General features: G+C 41.5%; 3 protein-coding genes across 3 annotated transcripts in view; 1 reads left to right on the plus strand and 2 right to left on the minus strand.

The window, feature by feature from the left end:
• Positions 1 to 7,490, plus strand: part of LOC134332813 (ras-related protein Rab-3C-like) — a 31,594-nt gene extending 24,104 nt beyond the window's left edge. The window contains exons 4-5 of the mRNA XM_063014623.1: positions 3,055 to 3,179; positions 7,092 to 7,490. Of these exons, the coding sequence (XP_062870693.1) occupies positions 3,055 to 3,179; positions 7,092 to 7,285 (319 nt within the window). The 3' untranslated portion in view covers positions 7,286 to 7,490. The remainder of the gene's footprint in view (positions 1 to 3,054; positions 3,180 to 7,091) is intronic.
• Positions 1 to 13,174, minus strand: part of LOC134332930 (ATP synthase subunit C lysine N-methyltransferase-like) — a 46,241-nt gene extending 33,067 nt beyond the window's left edge. Inside the window, 2 exon segments of the mRNA XM_063014764.1 lie at positions 6,053 to 6,228; positions 12,479 to 13,174. The gene's annotated coding sequence lies outside the window, so the exon portion shown is untranslated.
• Positions 13,175 to 24,254: 11,080 nt separating this feature from the next.
• Positions 24,255 to 26,368, minus strand: part of LOC134332931 (3',5'-cyclic-AMP phosphodiesterase 4D-like) — a 214,805-nt gene continuing 212,691 nt past the window's right edge. The window contains exons 17-18 of the mRNA XM_063014765.1: positions 24,600 to 25,947; positions 24,255 to 24,361 (exon numbers count right to left, since the gene is read on the minus strand). Of these exons, the coding sequence (XP_062870835.1) occupies positions 24,255 to 24,361; positions 24,600 to 25,947 (1,455 nt within the window). The remainder of the gene's footprint in view (positions 24,362 to 24,599; positions 25,948 to 26,368) is intronic.

Consider the following 26,368-nt stretch of genomic DNA (forward strand, 5'->3'; position numbering starts at 1 on the left):
TTGCTCATCAAAGATTCAGCCTTTCCTGGATGCTGCTTTTGTACCAAACCATGATTACAATCACCTGTTGACATCACCTGTTAGCCCTAAATTGCCTCCGTCCCAACTTTTTTTGGAATTACTGAAATGCAGGAATGGATCTTTATTAATAAATGAAATGAAGTTAAGCAGACAAAACATATCTTGGGTTCAAACTGTCTGCAATTTAATAAAAGTCAAGGTAAGAATCTTTGTGTTTTTTTTTATTATTTGCATTTTCCATACTGTCCTAACTTTTTCTGATTTGGGGTTGTAGATTTTCAGTACCGTTAACGAGAGGGTTAGATTTCTGTCATGGTTTTGCTTTTGTGAACTTCAATACCTTACAAATATTTATACATTTTAAATAACATCAAATATCAATATGTGGTGATGCACATTGTTAAAAACGTTCATGGTGGTGCTTATTGCCTAGTGATAGTCTCTGGGATTTTTTGGTGAAATCAATTTAATTCTGCCAGGGTTCTAAAAGCATGAGGCTAATAATAAACTTTTATTGGCTGACAGCGTAGACAGCATAAAAGAGCAAAAACAGGAGTTGCTTATCAGTGGATATGCAGCAGGACAGAATTTAACCCAGAAAACTCAGATCTCTTCTACCATTTTCACGTCTGAGTCAAGAGATCTGGCACCTATACACTGATCAGCCATAACATTAAAACCACCTCCTTGTTTCTACACTCACTGTCCATTTATATCCGCTCCACTTACCATATAGAAGCACTTTGTAGTTCTACAATTACTGACTGTAGTCCATCTGTTCCCCTGCATGCTTTGTTAGCCCTTTTTCATGCTGTTCTTCAATATTCAGGACTGTCCCAGGACCACCAAAGAGAAGGTATTATTTGGGTGTTGGATCTTTCTCAGCACTGCAGTGACACTGACATGGTGGTGTTGTGTTAGTGTGTGTTGTGCTGGTATGAGTGGATAAGACACAGCAGCACTGCTGGAGTTTTTAAACACCTCACTGTCACTGCTGGACTGAGAATAGTCCACCAACCAAAATATCCTGCCAACTGCCCTGTGGGCAGCGTCCTGTGACCACTGATGAGGGTCTAGAATATGACCAACTCAAACAGCAGCAATAGATGAGCGATCGTCTCTGACTTTACATCTACAAGGTGGACCAACTAGGTAGGAGTGTCTAATAGAGTGGACAGTGAGTGGACACGGTATTTAAAAACTCCAGCAGCGCTGCTGTGTCTGATCCACTCATACCAGCACAACACACACTAACACACCACCACCATGTCAGTGTCACTGCAGTGCTGAGAATGATCCACTACCTAAATAATACCTGCTCTGTAGTGGTCCTGTGGTGGTCCTGACTTGAAGAACAGGGTGAAAGCAGGCTAAAAAAGTATGTAGGACTACAGATGGACAGATGGACTACAGTCAGTAATTGTAGAACTACAAAGTGTTTCTATATGGTAGTGAACAGGTGGTTTTAATGTTATGGCTGATCAGTGTACACTGAATTAATGAACCACAAGCAACTGTGTTTACTCTAAAATCTGCTGAAACGTTCAGTGTAGCATAGTGTGATAAGCGAGTTTGACTGTTCACTGTGAAGCAGCTGGACTTCTAAAACACACACACACACACACACACACACACACACACACGGCTGCTGTTGGCTGTTGCTATGGCATCATTTACTTTAAAGTTTAAAGTAAATGGTCTTTTAACGCTAGACACTAGGATGGTAAAACGAAAATAATGATAAAAGTGTGTTCATCTGATAAGAAAGCTCTGGGGAGTCAGACTCACGTTGTGAGTCTTTCTAATTATTTTTTTCTTTGTTTTAATTATCAGCACTAGGAAGTAATTAGTGTCTCGATGTAGGAAATTGGTCTGATTTGATGATGAATTTTAACATGATAAAATTAGCTGACCGTTGTCATACACAGAATTGTATTATTAGATTATACACTGATCAGCCATAACATTAAAACCGCCTCCTTGCTTCTACACTCACTGTCCATATAGGAGCACTTTGTAGTTCTACAATTACTGACTGTTGTCCATCTGTTTCTCTACATACTGTTTTAGCCTGCTTTCACCCTGTTCTTCAATGGTCGGGACCACCACAGAGTAGGTATTATTTAGGTGGTGGGTCATTCTCAGCACTGCAGTGACACTGACATGGTGGTGGTGTGTTAGTGTGTGTTGTGCTGGTATGAGTGGATCAGACACAGAAGCGCTGCTGGAGTTTTTAAATACCGTGTCCACTCACTGTCCACTCTATTAGACACTCCTACCTACTTGGTTCACCTTGGCTCATCTATTGTTGCTGTTTGAGCTGGTCATCTGCGAGACCTTCAACAGTGGTCACAGGACACTGCCCAGGGGGTGCTGTTGGCTGGATATTTTTGGTTGGTGGACTATTCTCAGTCCAGCAGCGCTGCTGTGTCTTATCCACTCATACCAGCACAACACACACTAACACACCACCATGTCAGTGTCACTGCAGTGCTGAGAATGATCCACCACCTAAATAATACCTACTCTGTGGTGGTCCTGTGGTGGTCCTGACCATTGAAGAACAGGGTGAAAACAAACTAAAAAAGTATGTAGAGAAGCAGATGGACTACAGTCAGTAATTGTAGAACTACAAAGTGCTTCTATATGTTAAGTGGAGCTGATAAAATGGACAGTGAGTGTAGAAGCCATGAGGTGGTTTTAATGTTATGGCTGATCAGTGTATGCTATAATATGTTGGCACGGTGGTGCAACAAGCAGTATGAGCGCCCTACACTCAGTGTTACTAGGTGGCACAGGACCCTTTTAAGGATGAAGGATTTGTTGTGAACAAATTCATATTAAATGTAATTGTTTTTTTTATTGTAATACACAAACACTTTTTAACTAATAGACATTAATACAAACTGGAGTCTTGAATGCAAAAAATGCGTTACTGGAATAAAGAGTGGTGTAGAGTGCACCTATTGCTGCAAATCTCACTGTGTCTGTGGCATAGCGTTATTTCAGTTAGGATGTTGTTTTTGTATTCAGGTCGACCCAGATAAAAACGTACTCCTGGGATAATGCGCAAGTTATCCTGGCTGGAAATAAGTGTGACATGGAGGAAGAGAGAGTCGTGTCTGTTGAGAGTGGCAGACTGCTGGCCGAACAGCTTGGTAAGTTCATTCATCTGAGTCAAGGTTTCAAATCATCCTAACACGGTCTTATCTGTACATATTTTATTAAGTGTGCTCTGGCATTAATTATATTTACATTGAACCAGCAACCTTCTGCTTACTAGTCCAGTACCTTAACCGCTAGGCTACAACTGCCAGTATATACACTGATCAGCCATAACATTAAATCCTTGTTTCTACACACACTGTCCATTTTATCAGCTCCACTTACCATATAGGAGCACTTTGTAGTTCTACAATTACTGACTGTAGTCCATCTGTTTCTCTGCATGCTTTGTTAGCCCCCTTTCATGCTGTTCTTCAATGGTCAGGACTCTCCCAGGACCACTACAGAGCAGGTATTATTTGGGTGTTGGATCATTCTCAGCACTGACATGGTGGTGGTGTGTTAGTGTGTGTTGTGCTGGTATGAGTGGATAAGACACAGCAATGCTGCTGGAGTTTTTAAATACCGTGTCCACTCACTGTCCACTCTATTAGACACTCCTACATAGTTGGTCCAACTTGTAGATGTAAAGTCAGAGACGATTGCTCATCTATTGCTGCTGTTTGAGTTGGTCATCTTCTAGACCTTCATCAGTGGTCACAGGATGCTGCCCACGGGGCGCTGTTGGCTGGATATGTTTTAGGTTGGAGGGCTATTCTCAGTCCAGCAGTGACACTGAGGTGTTTAAAAACTCCAGCAGCGCTGCTGTGTCTGATTCACTCATACCAGCACAACACACACTAACACACCACCACCATGTCAGTGTCACTGCAGTGCTGAGAATGATCCACCACCTAAATAATACCTACTCTTTAGTGGTCCTGGGAGAGTCCTGACCATTGAAGAACAGCATGAAAGGAGGCTAACAAAGCACACAGAGAAACAGATGGACTACAGCCAGTAATTATAGAACTACAAAGTGCTCCTATATGGTAAGTGGAGCTGATAAAATGAACAGTGAGTGTAGAAACAAGGAGGTGGTTTTAATGTTATGGCTGATCATTGTATGTGTACAGTTTATTCACACCTCATATGGACACTTTAGGAATTACACGTTTCTGTAATCAGTGTACCCTGCCAGTTTATATGGCAGGTGGGCAGACCAAAAGTGACAACATCACTGCGAGACCAGTACATATAGTCCATAGAGGTGTAACCACATGGACACTAAGAATGACAATAGACAATCCTATTGAACTAAATTCCATGGTCTTGTTTAATCCACTGCGAGCGAACAAAAGGAGGCTGAACACGCCTTGGGTGAATGTAGCATATTTTACTGTGAATAAATTACAGCAGAGCTCAGGCGGTAATTAAACACATCTGATTAGATGATACCAAGCTCTTGCTAACAGCTTCTCACACAGTCTCGGTCACGGTTGGGGAGAGAAACTATTCTTGAAATGATTTTGTTAATAAATGCACTGTATTTAGAAAAATGAACATGGTCCTTGAAAGCATGCGTTTCATCTTAGTATGTGCTTAGAACGCAGTGCAACCCTGAATAGGACAAAGTGGATGGTGAAAACCGCATCATCAAAAACGTTTGCCATTGATTTAAATAAGAACAATGCATGGACTGAGCATACACAACATTACACCATCATGTCGACTGTAATCCAGGAGTAAGAGTGCTGTACCACCCAAGTGGTCAAAATGTGGGTACAGAAGCCTGTAAAAGGACTTTGCCAATTACAGGCGCACCAGGTAAAGCCCATCATTTGCAAGCTTTTAATATACACTGATCAGCCATGACATTAAAAACCACCTCCCTGTTTCTACACACACTGACCATATAAAAGCACTTGTAGTTCTACAATTACTGACTGTAGTCCATCTGTTTCTCTGCATGCTTTGTTAGCCCTCGTTCATGCTGTTCTTTAATGGTCAGGACTCTCCCAGGATCACTACAGGATAGGTATTATTTGGGTGGTGGATCATTCTCAGCACTGCAGTGACACTGACATGGTGGTTGTATGTTAGTGTGTGTTGTGCTGGTATGAGTGGATAAGACAGCAATGCTGATGGAGTTTTTAAACACCTCCCTGTCACTGCTGGACTGAGAATAGTCCACCAACCAAAAATATCCAGCCAACAGCGCCCTGTGGGCAACGTCCTGTGACCACTGATGAAGGTCTAGAAGATGACCTCAACTCAAACAGCAGCAATAGATGAGTGATCGTCTCTGACTTTACATCTACAAGGTGGACCAACTAGGTAGTGGACAGTGAGTGGACACGGTATTTAAAAACCTGATCCACTCATACCAGCACAACACACACTAACACACCACCACCATGTCATTGTCACTGCAGTGCTAAGAATGCTCCACCACCTAAATAATACCTACTCTGTAGTGTTCCTTTGGGGGTCCTGACCATTGAAGAACAGGGTGAAAGCAGGTTGAAAATATATGTAGAGAAACAGATGGACTACAGTCAGTAATTGTAGAACTACAAACTGCTTCTATATAATAAGTGGAGCTGATAAAATGGACAGTGAGTGTAGAAACAAGGTGGTGGTTTTAATGTTAATGTTATGGCTGATCAGCTAGGAGCTGAAAAAGCTCCTTTGTGTGATCGGTCAGGTAACAATCATTACGCTGGAGTCGAGACATATCCGAACCGCAATGCAACAAGCAAGTAGGAGCTAGTTGCCATGAAACGACAGTGTCATGCAGAGCAAGTGAAAGCATGACAAATTGGCACAAAACAATACATAACATATCCAGTAAAGTGACCAGAAAGTGCAAGTTGCTTTTGGTTAACTCATTATGGGCCAAGTAAATAAATAAACAGTACATGTAATTGAGTAAGAATGATTGTATACATTTTAGTTAGTGCTTACATTGTTGGAGTATTATTACCTTGAGATTTGGTCAGGTGACGCAGCAGTAAATTTTTTGTCCAGCACATTCCACAGATGCTCGATTGGATTGAGATCTGGGGAATTTGGAGGCCAAGTCAACACCTCAAACTTGTTGTTGTGCTCCCCAAACCATTCCTGAAGCATTTTTGCTTTGTGGCAGGGCGCATTATCCTGCTGAAAGAGAACACAGCCATCAGGGAATACCGTTTCCATGTAAGGGTGTACATGGTCTGCAACAATGCTTAGGTTGGTGTTCCGTGTCAAAATAACATCCACATGGATGGCAGGACCCGATGTTTCCCAGCAGAACATTGCCCAAAGCATCACACTGCCTCCGCCGGCTTGCCTTCTTCCCATAGTGCATCCTGGTGCCATGTGTTCCCCAGGTAAGCGACGCACCTGCACCCAGCCATCCACGTGATGTAAAAGAAAACGTGATTCATCAGACCAGGCCACCTTCTGCCCATTGCTCTGTGGTCCAGTTCCGATGATCACGTGCCCATTGTTGGTGCTTTCGCCGGTGGACAGGGGTCAGCATGGGCACCCTGACTGGTCTGTGGCTATGCAGCCCCATACGCAACAAACTGTTATTCTGTGTATTCTGACACCTTTCTATCAGAACCAGCATTAACTTCTTCAGCAATTTGAGCTACAGTAGCTCGTCTGTTGGCCCACGTGCATCAATGAACCACTGTTCCTTCCTTGGACCACTTTTGATAGATACTGCCCACTGCAGACCGGAAACACCGCACAAGACCTGCAGTTTTGGAGATGCTCTGACCCAGTCGTCTACCCATCACAATTTGGCCCTTGTCAAACTCGCTCAAATCCTTACGCTCGCCCATTTTTCCTGCTTCTAACACATCAACTTTGAGGATAAAATGTTCACTTGCTGCCTAATATATCCCACCCACTAACAGGTGAAGAGATAATCAGTGTTGTTCACTTCACCTGTCAGTGGTCATAATATTATGCCAGGTCGGTGTAGGTACACTTACTGTTACTCTTACTTAATGTTACTGTTTTGTGTCTCCCAGGCTTCGAGTTCTTCGAGACAAGTGCCAAGGACAACATCAATGTGAAGCAAACGTTTGAACGTCTCACGGATATCATCTGTGACAAAATGTCCGATAGCCTAGAGACTGACCCTGCAGTTACCACTGGAACGCAGGGCAATGCCAGGCTCACAGACAACCCACCACCGACACAACAACCCAACTGTGCATGTTAGTGCATTAAAGTCCATTCAGAATGTGTGTGTTTATGAGGCTTCTTTAGATTGATGTATTTAACCTTTAATGTTGTGGCTGACAACATCTGTCACTAAAACAAGCTGAATCCCATTGAGACTATCTTACGCACCACCCACAGCGCAAAATGGGTCTTGCAATGAAATGCTGTTTGCAAAAAGGTAAGAAAAAGGCACTGTAAATGCCTAAATGTATTTGTTTATATATTTGTTATATACACTGATCAGCCAAAACATTAAAACCACTTCCTTGTTTCTACATTCACTGTCCATTTTATCAGCTCCACTTACCATACAATTACTAACCGTAGTCCATCTGTTTCTCTGCATGCTTTGTTAGCCCCCTTTCCTGCTGTTCTTTAATGGTCAGGACCCCCACAGGACCACTACAGAGTAAGTATTATTTAGGTGTGGATCATTCTCAGCACTGCACTGACACTGACATGGTGGTGGTGTGTTAGTGTGTGTTGTGCAGGTGCTCACTGTCCCTGCTTGACTGAGTATAGCCCACCAACCAAAAACATCCAGCCAACAGCACCCCGTGGGCAGCGTCCTGTGACCACTGATGAAGGTCTAGAAGATGACCAACTTATACAGCAGCAATTGGCGAGCGATCATCTCTGACTTTACATCTACAAGGTGGACCATTAGTAGTGTCTAATAGAGTGGGCGGTGAGTGGACACGGTATTTAAAATCCACTTATACCAGCACAACACACACTAACACACCACCACCATGTCAGTGTCACTGCAGTGCTGAAAATGACCCACTACCCACGTAATACCCGCTCTGTAGTGGTCCTGGGAGAGTCCTGACCATTGAAGAACAGCATAAAAGGGGGCTAACAAAGCATGCAGAGAAACAGATGGACTACAGTCATTAATTGTAGAACTACAAAGTGCTCCTATATGGTAAGTGGAGCTGATAAAATGGACAGTGTGTCTAGAAACAAGGAGGTGGTTTTAATGTTATGGCTGATCAGTGTATATACAGTTCTACGGGACCATGGAATGCATTAACAGGTTTCCCATACACCCTTATGGAAAAAAAAATACCTTAAAACTCAGTTTCAAGGTACCACTGTATTAATTATTTAGATAAAATACATAGTTTAAAACTACTACACTAAAATACTATGACAAATCAAAAATGCACATCAATGCTGTGCCAAAAACGATCACTAATTGCAGCCTTAGTCTAAGAACAGCATTAAAAATGCAGTGAGCTTCACTTCTTGTATACGTTCAGCTGTTCCATCCTTAAACCTCATTGATTCTTTTCTAAAAGTAATGCTGCTGCACTAAACTATCAACAATACGGAATGTCCAGCCCTAGCCAGAGCTCTTCCAAATGCATTAATCAGGTTTTTGTTCAGCATAATCGAGCATGTGTCTAGTCCGCCCATCTGATAACTAGGCCTCGTAATGAAAACACTGTCATTGTATTTCTTCTGCAAACTGCAGATTTTGCTGTTGCTGCTTTTAAATAGTTGCAGAAAAGATTGCAAATTGTTTGACTACACTTGGGTTATGTAGTATTACTGTAAATATATAATAGTATATACCTCAGTAGTATGAAATCAGGTGTTACTGTATAAATATACTCTACAGATTTGTTACTATAGTAGCTTTAACAGAAATCACATACATCACAATAAGTAAATAGGAAAACGATCATAACAAGTAATGCTTTTAAGCCTGTATGTAACGTGTGTGTTTGTGGTGAGTGTATTCTTTTTTGGCTAAACTTCACCTATGAGGTCATTTTTGTAGTCATAAATCATAAAATATATGTAGAGCAAATCAAAAGTCTACACTGGTCAGGCATAACATTAAAACCACCTCCTTGTTTCTACATTTACTGTCCATTTTATCCGCTCCACTTACCATATAGAAGCACATTACTGACTGTAGTCCATCTGTTTCTCTGCATGCTTTGTTAGCCCCCTTTCATGCTGTTTTTAGGTGGTGGATCATTTTCAGCACTGCAGTGACACTGACATGGTGGTAGTGTGTTAGTGTGTGTTGTGCTGGTATGAGTGGATCAGACACAGCAGTGCTGCTGGAGTTTTAAAATACCCTGTCCACTCTATTAGACACTCCTACCTAGTTGGTCCACCTTGTAGATGTAAAGTCAGTGACGATCGCTCATCTATTGCTGCTGTTTGAGTTGGTCATCTTCTAGACCTTCATCAGTGGTCACAGGACGCTGCCCACGGGGTGCTGTTGACTAGATATTTTTGGTTGGTGGACTATTCTCAGTCCAGCAGTGACTGAGGTGTTTAAACAACATACACTAACACATCACCACCATGTCAGTGTCACTGCAGTGATAATAATAATAATACCTGCTCTGTAGTGGTCCTGGGAGAGTCCTGACCATTGAAGAACAGCAAGAAAGGGGGCTAACAAAGCATACAGAGAAACAGATGGACTACAGGCAGTAATTGTAGAACTACAAAGTGCATCTGTATGGTAAGTAGAGCTGATAAAATGGACAATGTGTGTAGAAACAAGGAGGTGGTTTTAATGTAATGGCGGATCGGTGTAAATATGTACTTTTGCGGTCTCTGTTGTCTGGTCGAGGGTCCCGCACTAACACAGCTCGCTATAAGGTGAAAAGATGCCTTGCTTCACTTGGTTTTGTATTAAATGTTAAAAAAACGAATCCCCATATTTATTGGTAAAATGTCTGAAACAGAAACAGATTCTTTTAATTTAAATTTCAATTCAAGAAATCTGCTTATTTTAATCCTAGAAATTGCTTATATCCCTCCAGCCATGTTTTTTAAATGTAAACTTATTCAATAGTCTTCATATTCATATTCATATATGACTTGCTGCTGTAAATAACCACAAATATTGTATTGCAGTTTTTCTCTTATTAGAGTTATTTATGTAGCCCTGAAGTAGTAGTTTTGTCCCATGATTCTTGTGAGTGTATAATATAAACAAAAGATATAGAAGAGTTAACGATAACGCTGCAAAAATATACAATGCAGACATACACTGATCAGCCATAACATTAAAACCACCTCCTTGTTTCTACACTCACTGTCCATGTTATCAGCTCCACTTACCATTTAGGAGCACTTTGTAGTTCTACAATTACTGGACCCCTCACAGGACCACCACAGTGCAGGTATTATTTAGGTGGTGGAGGATTCTCAGCACTGCAGTGATGGTGGTGTTGTGTTAGTATGTGTTGTTTTAGTGGTAAAAAGCCGGATCATAGGTCATCGTAACTGGGGGTGGGGTAGTGGGAGAAAAAAAAAAACTCATCAGCGCTGCTGTATCTTATCCACTTATACCAGCACAACACGCACTAACACACCACCGTGTCAGTGCAGTGCTGAGAATCATCCACCACCCAAGTAATACCTGCTCTGTAGTGGTCCTGGGAGTCCTGACCACTGAAGAACAGAGAAACAGATGGACTACAGTCAGTAATTGTAGAACTACAAAGTGAAACGAGGTGGTTTTGATTATATGGCTGATCGGTGTATTTATAAGGTTCTGAGCTGGCACCTGTTTTTAGAAGAAAACATTACATTTGCATGATCTTGTGATAAATGGATATTTAGAGAAGCGTATCTATATAGTTGTTTTAATTCTGCATCCTACAGACTGTGGGCTGCAATGGGCCAATAAGTGCAATATTTTGAAACCTCGTCACTTGTTAATACTGTACATGTACATGTAAGGAATCTATAAATATTGTGTATGTGTGAGTAAGTGAAGGAGCGATTAAGTGAGAGATTTATGTATGTGCTAACTGAATGCAAAGTTAGTGTGAACTGATCTGTGTGCTAGTAGAAAGAGGACATGTATGCTGTAAATGGGAAGTACTGTTTTCTTTGTTTAAGGATTTCTCATGCTGTCTTAATGTTTGTGTGTTTATAATTTGTGCTGAAAAGACAGAACATATGTACTGTATGTCTGAATGAAAATTAGAAAAGCTAGCATTTACCTAAGCTAGCACTAGGTTTTGTGTGTGTTTGAGTAAATTTCTTTAAAAACTACAGCATGTAGAGTGTTTACTATCAGCGTACTGAGGGTTTTCCTTTGCTTTTCAGTAGGGCTGGCACCGATCCGATACTCTGTATTGGTATCGGTCTGATATCGGAAGAAAAAAAAAACCGTGTAATCCGATCCGGTACTGTTGCTTAATGTAAATAGGACTTAATGTAAATAAGGCCATTGTTTGTGTGTAAAGCAAATAACGCACGAAGATACGTTCCAACAGAGTGCCATGTATTGTCAGCTCACTCGACATCATTAACATGTGCCACTGATCTACAACTTATCCGCAACAGCCGTTCAGAAATCAAAACGCACTGATCTACAACTCATCCACAACGGCCATTCAGAAATGAAAACGCACTGATCTACAACTCATCCCCAACGGCCGTTCAGAAATGAAAACGCACTGATCTACAACTCATCCGCAACGGCCGTTTAGAAATGAAAACGCACTGATCTACAACTCATCCGCAACAGCCGTTCAGAAATGAAAACGCACTGATCTACAACTCATCCGCAACAGCCGTTCAGAAATGAAAACGCACTGATATACAACTAATCTGCAACAGCCATTGAGAAATTAAAACACTGATCTACTTTTTAGCATTTTAGCATTTAAAAAAAAATCATCTACTACTGACAACTAAAAACACTGTTTAAACACATAAAAATCACTTTATAGCCGCTCAGGTGGAGCAGCGGTAAGGTACGCTAGTGCACCCAGAGTTGGGGTTCTGAATGCATCACATCGAACCTTTCCGACTGGGCTGGGCGGCAGCATGAACAACGATTGACTATTGTTTAGGGTTAGGGGTAGAAAAGTCGGATCATAGGTCCTCATAACTGGTGCGACTGCGGCCCCTGCTGGTTGACTGATGGCGCCTGCACAGGGCTGAGGAATAATGCTGATGGGGGTGTGACCCTCCGTACACAGCGTCCATTAGTGTATGCAGGTAAAAAATGCAGTCTGTACTGATTGCGTACCGGAGGTGGCGTATGTCAGTTGAGAGACGTCCTCAGTCAGCGGTGAAGGGTCGAACCAGTATAGAGGACGCAATCAGGGTATTTGGACATGACTAGATTAGGGGACAAAAATTGGGGGGGGAAATAGATAATAAAAAGAAATCACTTTATAAATGATACATCGCTCACCTGAGACAAAGAAAACCTACAGTATCTTGTCCCGGCTTGGAGATCTCTCACATCCTCAACGATTAATCCATTATTTGTGTGTTATGAAATAAAACAAACTACACTGATTCCTGTTTAGCCACAGACGTCCTCTTCAAAGTCCAGTTAATGTAACTAAAAATGCTGCTAAATGTTCTGTGTGAGCATTCTTATTTAGATAGCTAGTTTAACCATGGTGCATTGAGACATGTATTATCACTGCTTAGTTGTTTGAGAGGAGAAATGACGGTATCCGATTGGTATTGGTATCGAGCCAGCCCTACTTTTCTGAGCATTTAGGCACACATTCTATCAGCTGTGCTACCATGCTGCCCATTTTAGGCTTAATTTTAACCACAAATGCCCAACATGTTCTCTACCAAATATATTTTTATATTTTTTAATGATAATCCACCCATAAAGTTCAAACTGCTACTGTACATTTAATGTCTGTGTTCAATTTCCAGCTTTATTCCAGATCTGTTATGTAATATGTATTGATCTGAGCCTGGAGCTACATGAATCATTTACAGGCCACTGCACATTGGTTTATTTTACACTGCAATACTGTAAGCTGCTTTTAAACTGTTCATCATGTTTGTATGAGATGGATGTTTGAGGAATGACTAATGTAAATGCATTGAGTGTGTGCCTGCACTGTATTAAGAAAAAATAAAATTGGTGGTCAAAATAACAAACAAAGTAGCAAATGGGAGACACAAGATTATCTGTAGCTCGCAACATTGAAAGTGGATTTAAAAGGGTTACTGCAGAGCTGTACTGGTTGTCACAATATGGCAAGTTAGTAAGAGCCAGAGATGGGGACACACAGCGACTTTAGACTCGACTCAGACTCGTTTCAAATGACTTGACTCGTGACTCGCAGAAAATGACTTGGATGAGTCAGTAAGTGTTAACATTAGTTACGTGTGACAATTTGTGTGTGTGTGTGTGTGTGTACATATTATAGCAAGCCAAACAGGAAATATATAGCAAACACTGATATATATGGACTGAAACTCGATATATTTGGAATGAAAACCTATGTTATATATATAAAATGAAATATATATAAAATAAAACTCGATATATATGGAATGAATACTAATATATTTTATATATGTATCAGTTTTCATTATATATATATACTGTATATATATATTATATATATATACTGTATATATACAGTGTATCACAAAAGTGAGTACACCCCTCACATTTCTGCAAATATTTCATTATATCTTTTCATGGGACAACACTATAGACATGAAACTTGGATATAACTTAGAGTAGTCAGTGTACAGCTTGTATAGCAGTGGAGATTTACTGTCTTCTGAAAATAACTCAACACACAGCCATTAATGTCTAAATAGCTGGCAACATAAGTGAGTACACCCCACAGTGAACATGTCCAAATTGTGCCCAAATGTGTCGTTGTCCCTCCCTGGTGTCATGTGTCAAGGTCCCAGGTGTAAATGGGGAGCAGGGCTGTTAAATTTGGTGTTTTGGGTACAATTCTCTCATACTGGCCACTGGATATTCAACATGGCACCTCATGGCAAAGAACTCTCTGAGGATTTGAGAAATAGAATTGTTGCTCTCCACAAAGATGGCCTGGGCTATAAGAAGATTGCTAACACCCTGAAACTGAGCTACAGCATGGTGGCCAAGGTCATACAGCGGTTTTCCAGGACAGGTTCCACTCGGAACAGGCTTCGCCAGGGTCGACCAAAGAAGTTGAGTCCATGTGTTCGGCGTCATATCCAGAGGTTGGCTTTAAAAAATAGACACATGAGTGCTGCCAGCATTGCTGCAGAGGTTGAAGACGTGGGAGGTCAGCCTGTCAGTGCTCAGACCATACGCCGCACACTGCATCAACTCGGTCTGCATGGTCGTCATCCCAGAAGGAAGCTGACGCACAAGAAAGCCCGCAAACAGTTTGCTGAAGACAAGCAGTCCAAGAACATGGATTACTGGAATGCCCTGTGGTCTGACGAGACCAAGATAAACTTGTTTGGCTCAGATGGTGTCCAGCATGTGTGGCGGCGCCCTGGTGAGAAGTACCAAGACAACTGTATCTTGCCTACAGTCAAGCATGGTGGTGGTAGCATCATGGTCTTGGGCTGCATGAGTGTTGCTGGCACTGGGGAGCTGCAGTTCATTGAGGGAAACATGAATTCCAACATGTACTGTGACATTCTGAAACAGAGCATGATCCCCTCCCTTCGAAAACTGGGCCTCATGGCAGTTTTCCAACAGGATAACGACCCCAAACACAACCTCCAAGATGACAACTGCCTTGCTGAGGAAGCTGAAGGTAAAGGTGATGGACTAAACCCAATTGAGCACCTGTTTCTCAAGTGGAAGGTGGAGGAGTTCAAGGTGTCTAACATCCACCAGCTCCGTGATGTCATCATGGAGGAGTGGAAGAGGATTCCAGTAGCAACCTGTGCAGCTCTGGTGAATTCCATGCCCAGGAGGGTTAAGGCAGTGCTGGATAATAATGGTGGTCACACAAAATATTGACACTTTGGGCACAATTTGGACATGTTTACTGTGGGGTGTACTCACTTATGTTGCCAGCTATTTAGACATTAATGGCTGTGTGTTGAGTTATTTTCAGAAGACAGTAAATCTACACTGCTATACAAGTTGTACACTGACTACTCTAACTTATATCCAAGTTTTATTTCTATAGTGTTGTCCCATGAAAAGATATAATAAAATATTTGCAGAAATGTGAGGGGTGTACTCACTTTTGTGATACACTGTATATTATATATATACAGTATATGTCATCCGACATTATTCTGATCGTGTTATTTTCTGCTCTGTAATAACGCTCCGGCCGTCTTAACCCGCAACGCACGCAATGTGTAAATGGTCCTGCCAGCTTCCGCCGCAGTGATGAATCGTCGCTCCCTACTCCCTTTGGATATGAATCTTACTTAAAATGGTGGAATACCCTACCTAGTGCACTTCACAGTAACAGCTAATGTGAATGAAACGCTCAGACAGAATTGGTGCTTATGATTGAAGGAACCACTTTCTTAGCCAATCAGACCTTCTGATTTTAATTGTTAGTTTGCAGTGTCACTCAAAATAAGCTGGGTTGGTAATGTAGTGAGGTGTCTTTGTCTTAACGATGAGGTGCCGATTGTGAAATGACGACTCCGTTGACACAGTTTATTTGCAATTAAGAAGTTTATTACAGAATAATAGCAGTGTCGCTCGGACAGCCTGGCTTTGTCCGGAGAGAGCTTGTGTTCGGATCTGCTGCTCTCTGACTCCAATGAAATTTGCTTCTCCTTAAATACTTGAATATCCATACAAAAAACATATGGAATGTATCGGGTGTGTCATTTTCTTAAAACTCAGTAGAGGTTCCCACAGTCCTACTGACAGTTAGGGCCTCTGTGTGATTAATATATTTTCTATAGAATAACAGAAATGTATGCATTTAAAATGGATCCCAGATGTGGGATTGCAACCGAATACACCCCGGCCTCCTTATGGAATGTAGAGGTCTCATGAGAGGCATCCCAGAAGTGTGGGAAACACTTCTACACAATAACCTATATATGAGATTGTTTTAAAAGGAATATTAAAAAGAGATATCTGACCAAATTATTTTATACGAACCTTCCAGACACCTCATATTCCCCCCTTTGGGACTAATTAGTCTCAAAAATCAAAAGAATAACATAATGAACAATGGTTATAGACATAACATAATCTAGTTCCTCCCACATGTATGTTTCCCCAACTTAAATGTAGCACTTAGCGACTTTTATGGAGTGCAAGGAGCGAAAAACCTATCAGGCAGTGTCATCCTTCTGAAATGTCCATCAATCAATCAATCAATTTAGACAGGAAAAACTCACTCGCGACCCCTCTGCCCAGGCGGCCACATATTGTACTCCAGTCCAATTGTCCCCAGAATCTAAAGGAGGAACTATTATATTTGAAAGGATCACATCCAATTTTACCCCAAATTACAAACGAAACTATTATATTTGATAGGATTATGATTTTAGCAAATACATTCGAAAACCTCAGAAAAGAAAATCAATAAAATGTCCAAAGGTCAACGGGTCAACCCCTCGGATTGATCTATTGGACCTTGTTCCTACCTATCAATCAATCTGTCCCTAACCATCGAGAAACAAACAAAAAACTCTGAGGTCCCCAAATGTACCTACCTCATAACCGAACATTTTTCATTAAAGACTAATACCTCCAAAAACAACATAATATCACATTAAGTACTCCAAAAACAACATAATATCACATTAAGTACTCATAATTACATACTACAATTATAACAGCACACATCTTATTTGCATAGTATAACATAAGAAAGACATAAGAATGTATCACACTGCAGCTCCTCAGCAGCGCTGACTCTCCATGTGACTCCATGAAGTCTTGATGATGTATTGAATCTTGACATTCATCACAGAGTCCTTGTTCAGAGTCTATCAGTCCATTCTTATTGTCCTCATGTGAGCTGTATGAACCCCTTCAGCACATCAGGGTCCTCGACTAATCAATCAACCAAAAAGTGGTCTCCCCCCTTTCATACTAAAAGGAAAGAAAGAACACCAACCAGTATCTTTTGCATAAACAACAGATGCAAATTGAAACATCAATTAACTCCTTATACAAAAATGTAAAATCACAATATCATACTCTCATATTCCCCCAATCTCATTACTCCATGGTAAAACTACCAAACAAAATAACTAAAATAAACGGTAGGACTACAGCCATATAACGAGATTATAACGAAATTACATATTCAAAATGGATACGTCTCCATCAGTTCACCTTCCACCATCAGTTCTTCGACATCGTCCATGTCAGTCCCTCGTAATAAAGGCATCTGTATCCTATCACCAGGCATCACAACACCTACCCATCTCATTATCATAGCCTTTGCAAAGGTCAATAACAGCGTACAAAAACAAAACATCACACACAATGATAGAAGAACCGCTACCAAAATCTGAACCAACACTGCTCCCAACGGTCCTAATTTCTCTTGCAACCAAGCATTCGCAGACCATCCAGCTCCTGCTGACGCTCCAAACGCATCCCTTATATTCTTCAATGCATCTATAACACTAGTCATATTATCTGAACTATCAGGAATCAAAGTATAACAAGCATCTCCTGTCAAGTTCAAAGCTACACACAGGCCACCCTGTTTGGCCAAAATGTAATCAAGAGCCATATCATGTTTCAGTAACGTCAATCTGTGACTTTTCTGAGTATTTGATAAGTATTCAAACCCTCTCACAGTTTCATTCGCAAAACCCTGTAGGGTGTAGGTAATATTATCAATGTGATCTGCTAAAAATGTCACACCATACCATGGAAATAAGCCTATACCCCACTTTTCTCCTATACTTATTCTCCAATGGTAGGCCTCTAGATTATGAAATTGTGCCATGTCCCTTTTCTTTCTACTTCCAGAAACAGCCTCAGATTGGCTCTCATCCGGTCTTTCACCTCTCTGAATAGTAAAAACCTCATATGGCAGCTTCAATGTTGCCATGTAACAACATCCTATCCATCCATATGGCAGAAATATATAAGCTTTATCACCACAAACCCACCAAATATCTTTAAAATTTCCTATAGTCACATTTCCAGGCAAAATCTGATTCCTCACCATCAAAGTTCTGCTTTGTTTACGGTGTGGCATATAAAAAGTCACCTTAAATAAATCACTCTTAGCCTTCTGCTTACGCTTACCCAAATCCATTATATAATTGTCACAATCTGATATTCCCATAAACATTCTAGTTCCTTTATGAGTGTCATTTGAACAAAAACAATCTTTAGCTCCAACAGATCTTACCTCTATTTCATCAGGAACCGCTGTCAACACATTCTCATGTTGATCAAGTAAATTCACATATGGTAAATCTCTCAACCAAGAACAATTATTCTTAGGTCTAAACAAATGCACTGACAAAGCCATCAATCTATCTCCTCCTGATTGCTGCTGAAATAATAACCATGACAGCACATAGTATTGACATATAGAAAGCAACGGCTCTGGTTCCGTTTCCAAAATTGAAGGCCATGTCCCTGGTGTTGGAACTTTCACTATACATGGACCATTCAGTCGTCTAACTGATCTTACCGAATGAGTTAACTGCTGAAACCACAAATTCCTACTTGCCCATGGGTCTGAGATTTGTAACACTGAAGAATCGAATCCAAATGCTTTCCACTTAGTTTCTCTCTTCTGTAATGAACGGTACTGGTCAGTCATTTCTTCTGATGTCCAGTCAAAATCTAAGAACTGATCTTTAACATCCAAAACAGTCCTCTGAGTTGTCACAGATGAATCTACACCCTTCTCTTCTTCCATCTGCTTCCCAGATTTAGATATCTTACTACTACTATTTACACTAAGCTCTATCTTTAACATAGGCTTCTGAGTTATATTCACCACTTCCTTAAAGTTCAAAGTCGTCATGTCAGGTGTTTGAGTCACCTTTACAAAATTCCTAGGCAACATCGTTGTCACCGTATTATTAACAAAGGTTGCCCTTATATCAACCTTACTTGTAATATTTCCAGAAGTGACAAAAGTAGATGCTTTCACCATCACTGTAGTAGCTTCTATTCTCTTCAAAATCTCAGCTACAGTAGTAATCTCCACTGATGTATTAACACTCTTAGTTGTTTCCGGAACTAAAGTAATACTCCTCATCTGTGTTCTATTTACCCCTAGAGTAGTCGCTGTAGTAGCTTGCTCCTCAATTCTCTTAGCAACCGTAAACATCTCCACAGGACTCAAATCTACTATCATAACCACCACTTTACGAGTTATATAACCTCCTCTCCAACTATTTACCAAGGGAATGAATTTAAACTCCGGCTCATAATAAGTACATGTATATTCCCCTAGGTCTCTTCTAGTAATATTTCTCACAAAAAGTGTACAATCATCACTGACTGTCAACCACCTTACGTCATTCAGCAAAATATATTTCCTCTGATCAAGAGGCACAGTATCAACCTCAGATCCCATTAACAACTCTTCATCACGACTATTCCTCCACACAGGAGGATTACTACCACCAACATTAAACCTCGAGCATTTACAGGGAAGATAAACTGCTCCTCCTAACTTGGCTCTAACTACCTTCTTCTTAAGAGTTGACACCATTGTCACCATCTGAGGCGCTACCGTAGTTAAACATAACACACTCATACTTTCAGAATCATTCAGTGCTGAAAGATTACACTTCTCTGAAGTTCCTACCACTCTAGTCGTCATAACGCTTTGGCCTAACCCTTTTCCTAGCTGGTCTTGGACTCCTTTGTCTACCTGTGTCTCTGCATTCTCCTGCATCAGAATCACTTCCCTTTGTAACCTCTGGCGCTTCACACTCCTCAGGAACAGGCTCTGCTGTTCCTGGGACATATTGAAAATCAACGTCTCCAAATCTCCTTTCCTGCTCACTAACTGCAGAGTCATCTCTGACATCATCAGACACAGGCACACTCCCATCAACATCTTCCACATTATCTTCCACAACATTTTCTTCTAACTTTCTTGAACCTTCAACTTCCTGACTCTGTGAATCTAGTACCTCCTCACTTGGCGCCTTAACACAATGCGACAAATGGTACCACGTTGGAGACCCCTTAACCTGAACCGCAGTTCCCGTACTGCGAACAACTTCAAATGGTCCTTCACGACGTTCGTTATACCACTTTCTTCTAAATACCTTCACAAACACCTTGTCTCCAGGTTGCACTGAACACTTCCTTTGTTCGTCCAGTCTCTCCTGCACCTCCTCTTTCTTTTGCCTGTCAGAAACGTACGCGGATATTCTTTTATGCAGATTAGCCATATACGCAACATATGCTCTCATTTCATCCTCTAAAAGGGCTAAGCTTGGACCCTTTCCACTTGTACGCAAACAAGGCATCGGCATCAATCTACCTGTAACCAATTCATGAGGTGTCATATGTAACTCACGCAGCTCACTCGAGCGACACACCATTAATGCCAATGGAAGTGCTGCTATCCAATTCAACCCCGTATGCTGGCAAATTTTCACAATGCGATTTTTCAAAACACCATTCATCTTTTCACAAATCCCTTGACTTTGCGGATGATAGACCGCACCAAGACGCTGTTTAATTCCCAGTTTTTGCAAAATCAATTTCACTGTTTTATCCACAAACTCTTTCCCATTATCTGAGGATATCCGATCTGGAAGTCCCCACCTGCTTATGACCTCTCTACACAAAAACTTAGCAACAGACTGGGCATCCTTTCGCTTGGTTGGACAAGCCTCAGGCCATCGTGAAAATCTATCCACAACAACCAACATATACCTCTTTCCTTCAACTGGCTTTATCATATCCACAAAGTCCACAACCAACTCACGCATAGGACCTCTCGGAGTTGGAATATAACCAGGAGGAACCATCACTCCCCTTCGAACATTATTTTTCAGACAGATAGTACATCTACCTATAACATAATCAATCTGCTCAAGCAGACATGGTGCCCAAAAACCATACTCCTTTGTAATCTTACGTTTAACTTCCCCCCTTGCAACATGAGCCAACCCATGTGCTTCCTGAATCATTAGACCTAACAGGTCTGGAGGTGCTACTATTAATCCCTCATGATTTCTCCAAAGACCAGTAGAATCCTTGGTGGCACCTCGGTCTAGCCACAACTGTTTATCCACATCAGGAACAGCTTCCTGAAGTAAAATGACATCCTTAAGTGTAATTTTTTCTTCCAAATTCACTTCATGCGTAACCAGAAACACTTCACCCACTTTGTCTGCTCCTGTAACTGCCTTTGCAGCTTCATCAGCTGCTTTATTTCCTTGTGTGACCCTTGACATATCCTTTTTATGTGCTGCACATTTAGCTATTGCTATTTCCTTGGGCTTCATCATAGCATGCAACAGTTTCATTATTTGAGCATGATGCTGTATTGGGGAACCATCAGTTTTCTTAAACCCTCTGTTCTTCCACACTGATCCAAACAAATGACACACATTGTGCGCATAGGCGGAATCAGTATATATTGTCACTCGCTTACCTTCCGCCAACAAACATGCTTCAGTTAGCCCCACAAGTTCAGCAAGCTGCGCAGATGCAGGCTGCAGTATTATTTCAGCCTTCTCAATAACAAATCCAGCTCCTTGGGCTTTCACTACTGCATAACCAGCACTCAACTTATCTTCCACACGATAACAAGAACCATCAGTCCAATATTCTACATCTGCTTCATGCAGTGGGAGAGCTTGCAAATCTGACCTAAGTTTCATATACCTCTCTGCTTCCTTAACACAATCATGTGGTTCACCATCCTCAGGAGTTGGCAAAGTCTCAGCTGGGTTCACTGTAACACACCTCACTAAAGTGACATCTTCCTGCTCTAAGAGTCTATGATAGTCCCTAAGCCTAGGCATAGTCAATGTATACTTGCCATAATTCAAAAGATTTCTAAGGCTATGATGGGTAAGAATTGTTACCGGATATCCCATCGTAACAGATGATGCTTTATCATACATTAAAGAAACTCCCACCATTGCTCTGTAGCACAGGGGTAACCCCAATTCTACTTCTGAATACGCAGTAGAATAATAAGAAACAGGTTGAGGGCTTGTTCCTGTTCCTGTTGGCTGACAAAGAACTGCACATGCATATTTACCCCCAATAGAAGTAGACACATACAACAGAAAATTCCTAGAATAGTCTGGAAGTGCTAGCGCTGGAGCCTCCTGTAACCTTCGTTTGATCGTCTCAAAAGCCAAAAGGCCATCCTGTGTCCACGAAAGATTACAATGCAATTGCGCATTCCCTGTATCTTTAATCATGGCTCTCAAAGGCCCCGTTAAACTAGCATAATCCTCTACCCATGCTGAAGAATAGCCAGCAATGCCAAGAAATGTCATCATTTCTCTGACCGTTCTAGGCTTTGGAGCCTTGCGAATAGCTTCCAACTGACTATCAGCAATACTTCTATGTCCCTGTGTTATTGTTTGTCCCAAATAAACCACTCTCTCCTGACAATACTGCAGCTTTTTCAGAGAGACCTTATGCCCCTTCTCTGCCAGTATCTGTAACAACCTAACTGAGTCCTTGTGACATGTTTGCTCATCTAATGAACAAATAATAATATCATCCACATACTGAATAACCGTGCTTTTTAGCATCTGATCTAACCCTGTCAGATCATCCTTCAATACTTTATTGAATATATGAGGACTATGTTTAAATCCTTGCGGCAACCTCTTATACTCATAAAACTGACCTCTGTATGTGAATCCAAATAAGCCCCAACTTTCTATACCAAGTGGAACACTAAAAAACGCACCACATAAATCTATCACTGTAAAATGTGTCGCATCTGGAGGCATTTGGGCTAACAAAGTATGCGGATCCGGCACTTCTGCTGGAAAATCAGCCACTACTTCATTCACTGCTCTTAAATCATGTACCAGGCGATAAGAATCGTCTGGCTTCTTCACAGGCAACAAAGGCGTATTACTCTGAGGATTCTGTGTTATCTTCAAAACATCTGCTTTCAAAAGTCCTTCAATTTGTGGTCCAATCCCCCTAATTGCCTCTTCTTTCAATGGATACTGGTTCCTCCAAGGAAGTTTAACTCCTGGTCGTAGTTCAACTTTCACTGGTTGAGCTGACTTCACCAGTCCAATATCAGCACTATGCTGAGACCATAAACATTCTGGAACTTGTTGCAACATCTCTTCTCTTATAAAGTTTCCATCCAACTTAGCACTGCAAATGGACTCATGCGTCATCCGCACAGTTTGTGGCTGTCCCTGCCCTTGAGCAGAAATCATAATCTTAATAAAACGCTGGTCCTCACTTCTCCAAATTGCAAGATTCTCCTTCATCGGTAGAAAAACAGCTTCCTCTGCTTGCACCATCATTTCTCCTATGTGCTTCTGCTCATAATCCTCAGACACCAACAAAGTCACATGTGGGACACTCTTTTCAATATCAAACTCCTTGGACAAATAATCATCTCTATCTATCTTCATAGCTGCCCCTTGTGGTCCCAAAACTATGCAGCACGAACGAAGTTGAACTTGCTTCGGTTGACATTTCAACCATTCCTCTGAATTCGATTGGGCAGCATCCTTGAAATACTTAAGCGTACAGTGATATGGATACTCCGGGAGCTTCGCATTAGGCATGTTTGCTACAATAAACTTCTCCCACAACTTGGCGGGCTCCAAAAATTCTGCACCAAGATTTCCAATCCAGAATACTGAAGAGACCTCAGTCTCCACTGACATCAACAATTGGTGCACCACATCATTTGGCACCTCCACCAGACAGCCGTCAGGTGTACACTTTATCGTACAGTTCAATCTACATAAAGCATCTCTTCCCAAAAGTGCAATAGGTGTATGTTCTGATACCAATATAGGTATTGTAGTCTTCAGATTTTTATAACAAAGCTCAATCGGTTTTGTAAGAGGTATCAGCTGTTTTATTCCCTCAAACCCAATTGTCCTAATCCATTGATTAGACATAGGGAGATGTATAGCATCTTCAGGTCGAATACAGGTGAAAGCCGCTCCACTATCCGCCATCATTTCCAAAGGTCTATTATTTACTTTCACCTCTATTGTTGGATCTTTCTCCGACCCTGATGCTACCAGCTGACACCCCCCTTTTGGGTCCTCTGGGCACCTCTAAAATCCTTGCTCCGGGCCCCTGTAAGGGTTCACAGGTCCCTCAAAAGACCTCGGTTGGCCCCTAAATCCTCCTCTTCGGAAATTTCTTCCTCTGAAAATTCCTCCTCTGAAATTTCCTCCTGGCCTGTTGCACTCCCTGGCAAAGTGACCAAACTGTCCACAATTAAAGCACACTTCCGAAGACTGTTGAAAATACGGATTAAATCTTCCTCCTCTTCCTATGTTTCCACGACCTCTTCCTCTCCAGGTCTGCACTTGACCAAACAATGGCTGTGGGTAAGAAACAACTGGAACCACTGATGATGACTGAGATGGTTGAGGCTGAGCCTGGCTCGGCTGTACTTGTGGCAATGGTGGATTTTGCTGAGACTGACTCTGTATAACCACAGCCTGCTTCTTCTCCTTCTTCTTATTATCCACCAATTGTATTTGGTTAAGTTTTCTAAGGGTTTCTTGGTCCTGCTCTTTTTGATCATGCTCCTTCTTCCTATACAGCTCCACCTGGTGGGCTATATGATCTGTATAGACACCCTTTTCCATGTTTCCAAGACCAACCACCTCTGCTAGCTTACTCCTCACCGGCAAAGGCAGCCCCTTCTGTATTTTAGCTCTCAAAATTGACTGCTCCATTCGATTCAAGTCCGGATCATTTCCTGTGACATTTCTCCACACTTGATGGGCTCTCGAGACATATGCCCTCGGGTTTTCTCCCTGGCCCAATGGCTCAATGAGAATATTATCTGGATGCACATTTGTCGGAAACGTATCTCTTAGCGCTCTCCACACTCGACCTCTATTCGCAGAAAACAGCTCCGGGTCATTCACAGCAGTCCCCACATATCGATTAAGCCCTGCTTTCTGTAGAAGCTCCTCCATGGCTGGAACCCCAAGGAGATTAGCTAGAAGTCTCTTAATATCTCCTACAGCCGATTGTGTCCCCACCATAATCTCTTCCAGCTTTGAAATCCAAGGATGGGCTCCATCCTGAAGAGTAGGCAACTTCTCAAGTATATCTGACATATCTGTATTCTGCCAAGGCTTGTACTCCAAACTCTGTCCTCGGATGACCACTGGACACATCTTCTCCAGTGACTTCCCTTTTCTTGAACGCAACACATACTTTCTGTCCACTTGTTTGGAGTCTTCTTTCTGCAACTCTTTCTTCTGTATCTGCAATTCCCTTAATTGCTCCTCCAGCTCTTTCCGGCCTTCCGGACTAGTAGATTCTTCCAGGCGTGAAAGACATTGATCTATACTTTTTCCTACCTTTCTTAAAGCCTTCTGTTTGTTCTCAATTCTGGTGCTGGATGTTGCAGGAAAAAACCCTCTTGAATACATAGGACCATCTGAATCACTATCGCTACCTCCATTTTCACTCTCCTTAGAGCTTTCATCTCCTGAGTCTTCTCTCCTCCTTGTTTTATCTCCTCTCTTTTCCGCTTTAGCCAATATCTTCCTGACTGCAGGGTCATATCCTCCCATGACCTCCTCCAGATCACTTCGATCTTCATCATCTTCAAATTCCATCCTCCTGATCCTCAGCTCACCCTTAGTTTTCAAAGATGTCGTCTTCTTCTTACTTTTAGAACTTGGGTACATCTTTATGGTCGTTTCCGCTTGTCCCATTTCTATTATTCGATCATCCTCATTTCTGATTTGATAATTGCCCTCCTGACTGATCACTGGGAGCTGGGGATAAACCTCCTCAAATTTCACATTCTTCTGATAGGGAGGGGGTTTTTTCACTGAGTCCACATGTGAAAAAGGCACATTGACTTCCGCCATTCGTTTTTCTATTTCTTTTGTGCTTTTTTCTATTTCTTCTGCACCTCTATCTCTCTTCTCTTTTGCAGCTCTCATCCGCTTCTGCCCTTCATTCTCAAACAACTGGAGAATGCCAAGCTCCTCTTGTCTTTTTTCTTTACGTTTTTCACCTTTTTTACCCTTCTTTTGATCAGCTTTATATGTAGACACAAGCACCTGCATTGTATTAATTACATCTGGATTAAACGTTCCCTCCAATGGCCAAGGTTGGTTAATCTCAGGCCAACGCTTATTCCACTTCTCCATCATCTTTGGGATGCCTTTAACTAAAGAATTATTCTTCTGTATCACATCAACAGGAGTAATAACCTTCGCAATT

Source organism: Trichomycterus rosablanca, chromosome 18 (genome assembly GCF_030014385.1).
Source record: "Trichomycterus rosablanca isolate fTriRos1 chromosome 18, fTriRos1.hap1, whole genome shotgun sequence".
Taxonomy (NCBI): Eukaryota; Metazoa; Chordata; class Actinopteri; order Siluriformes; family Trichomycteridae; genus Trichomycterus; species Trichomycterus rosablanca.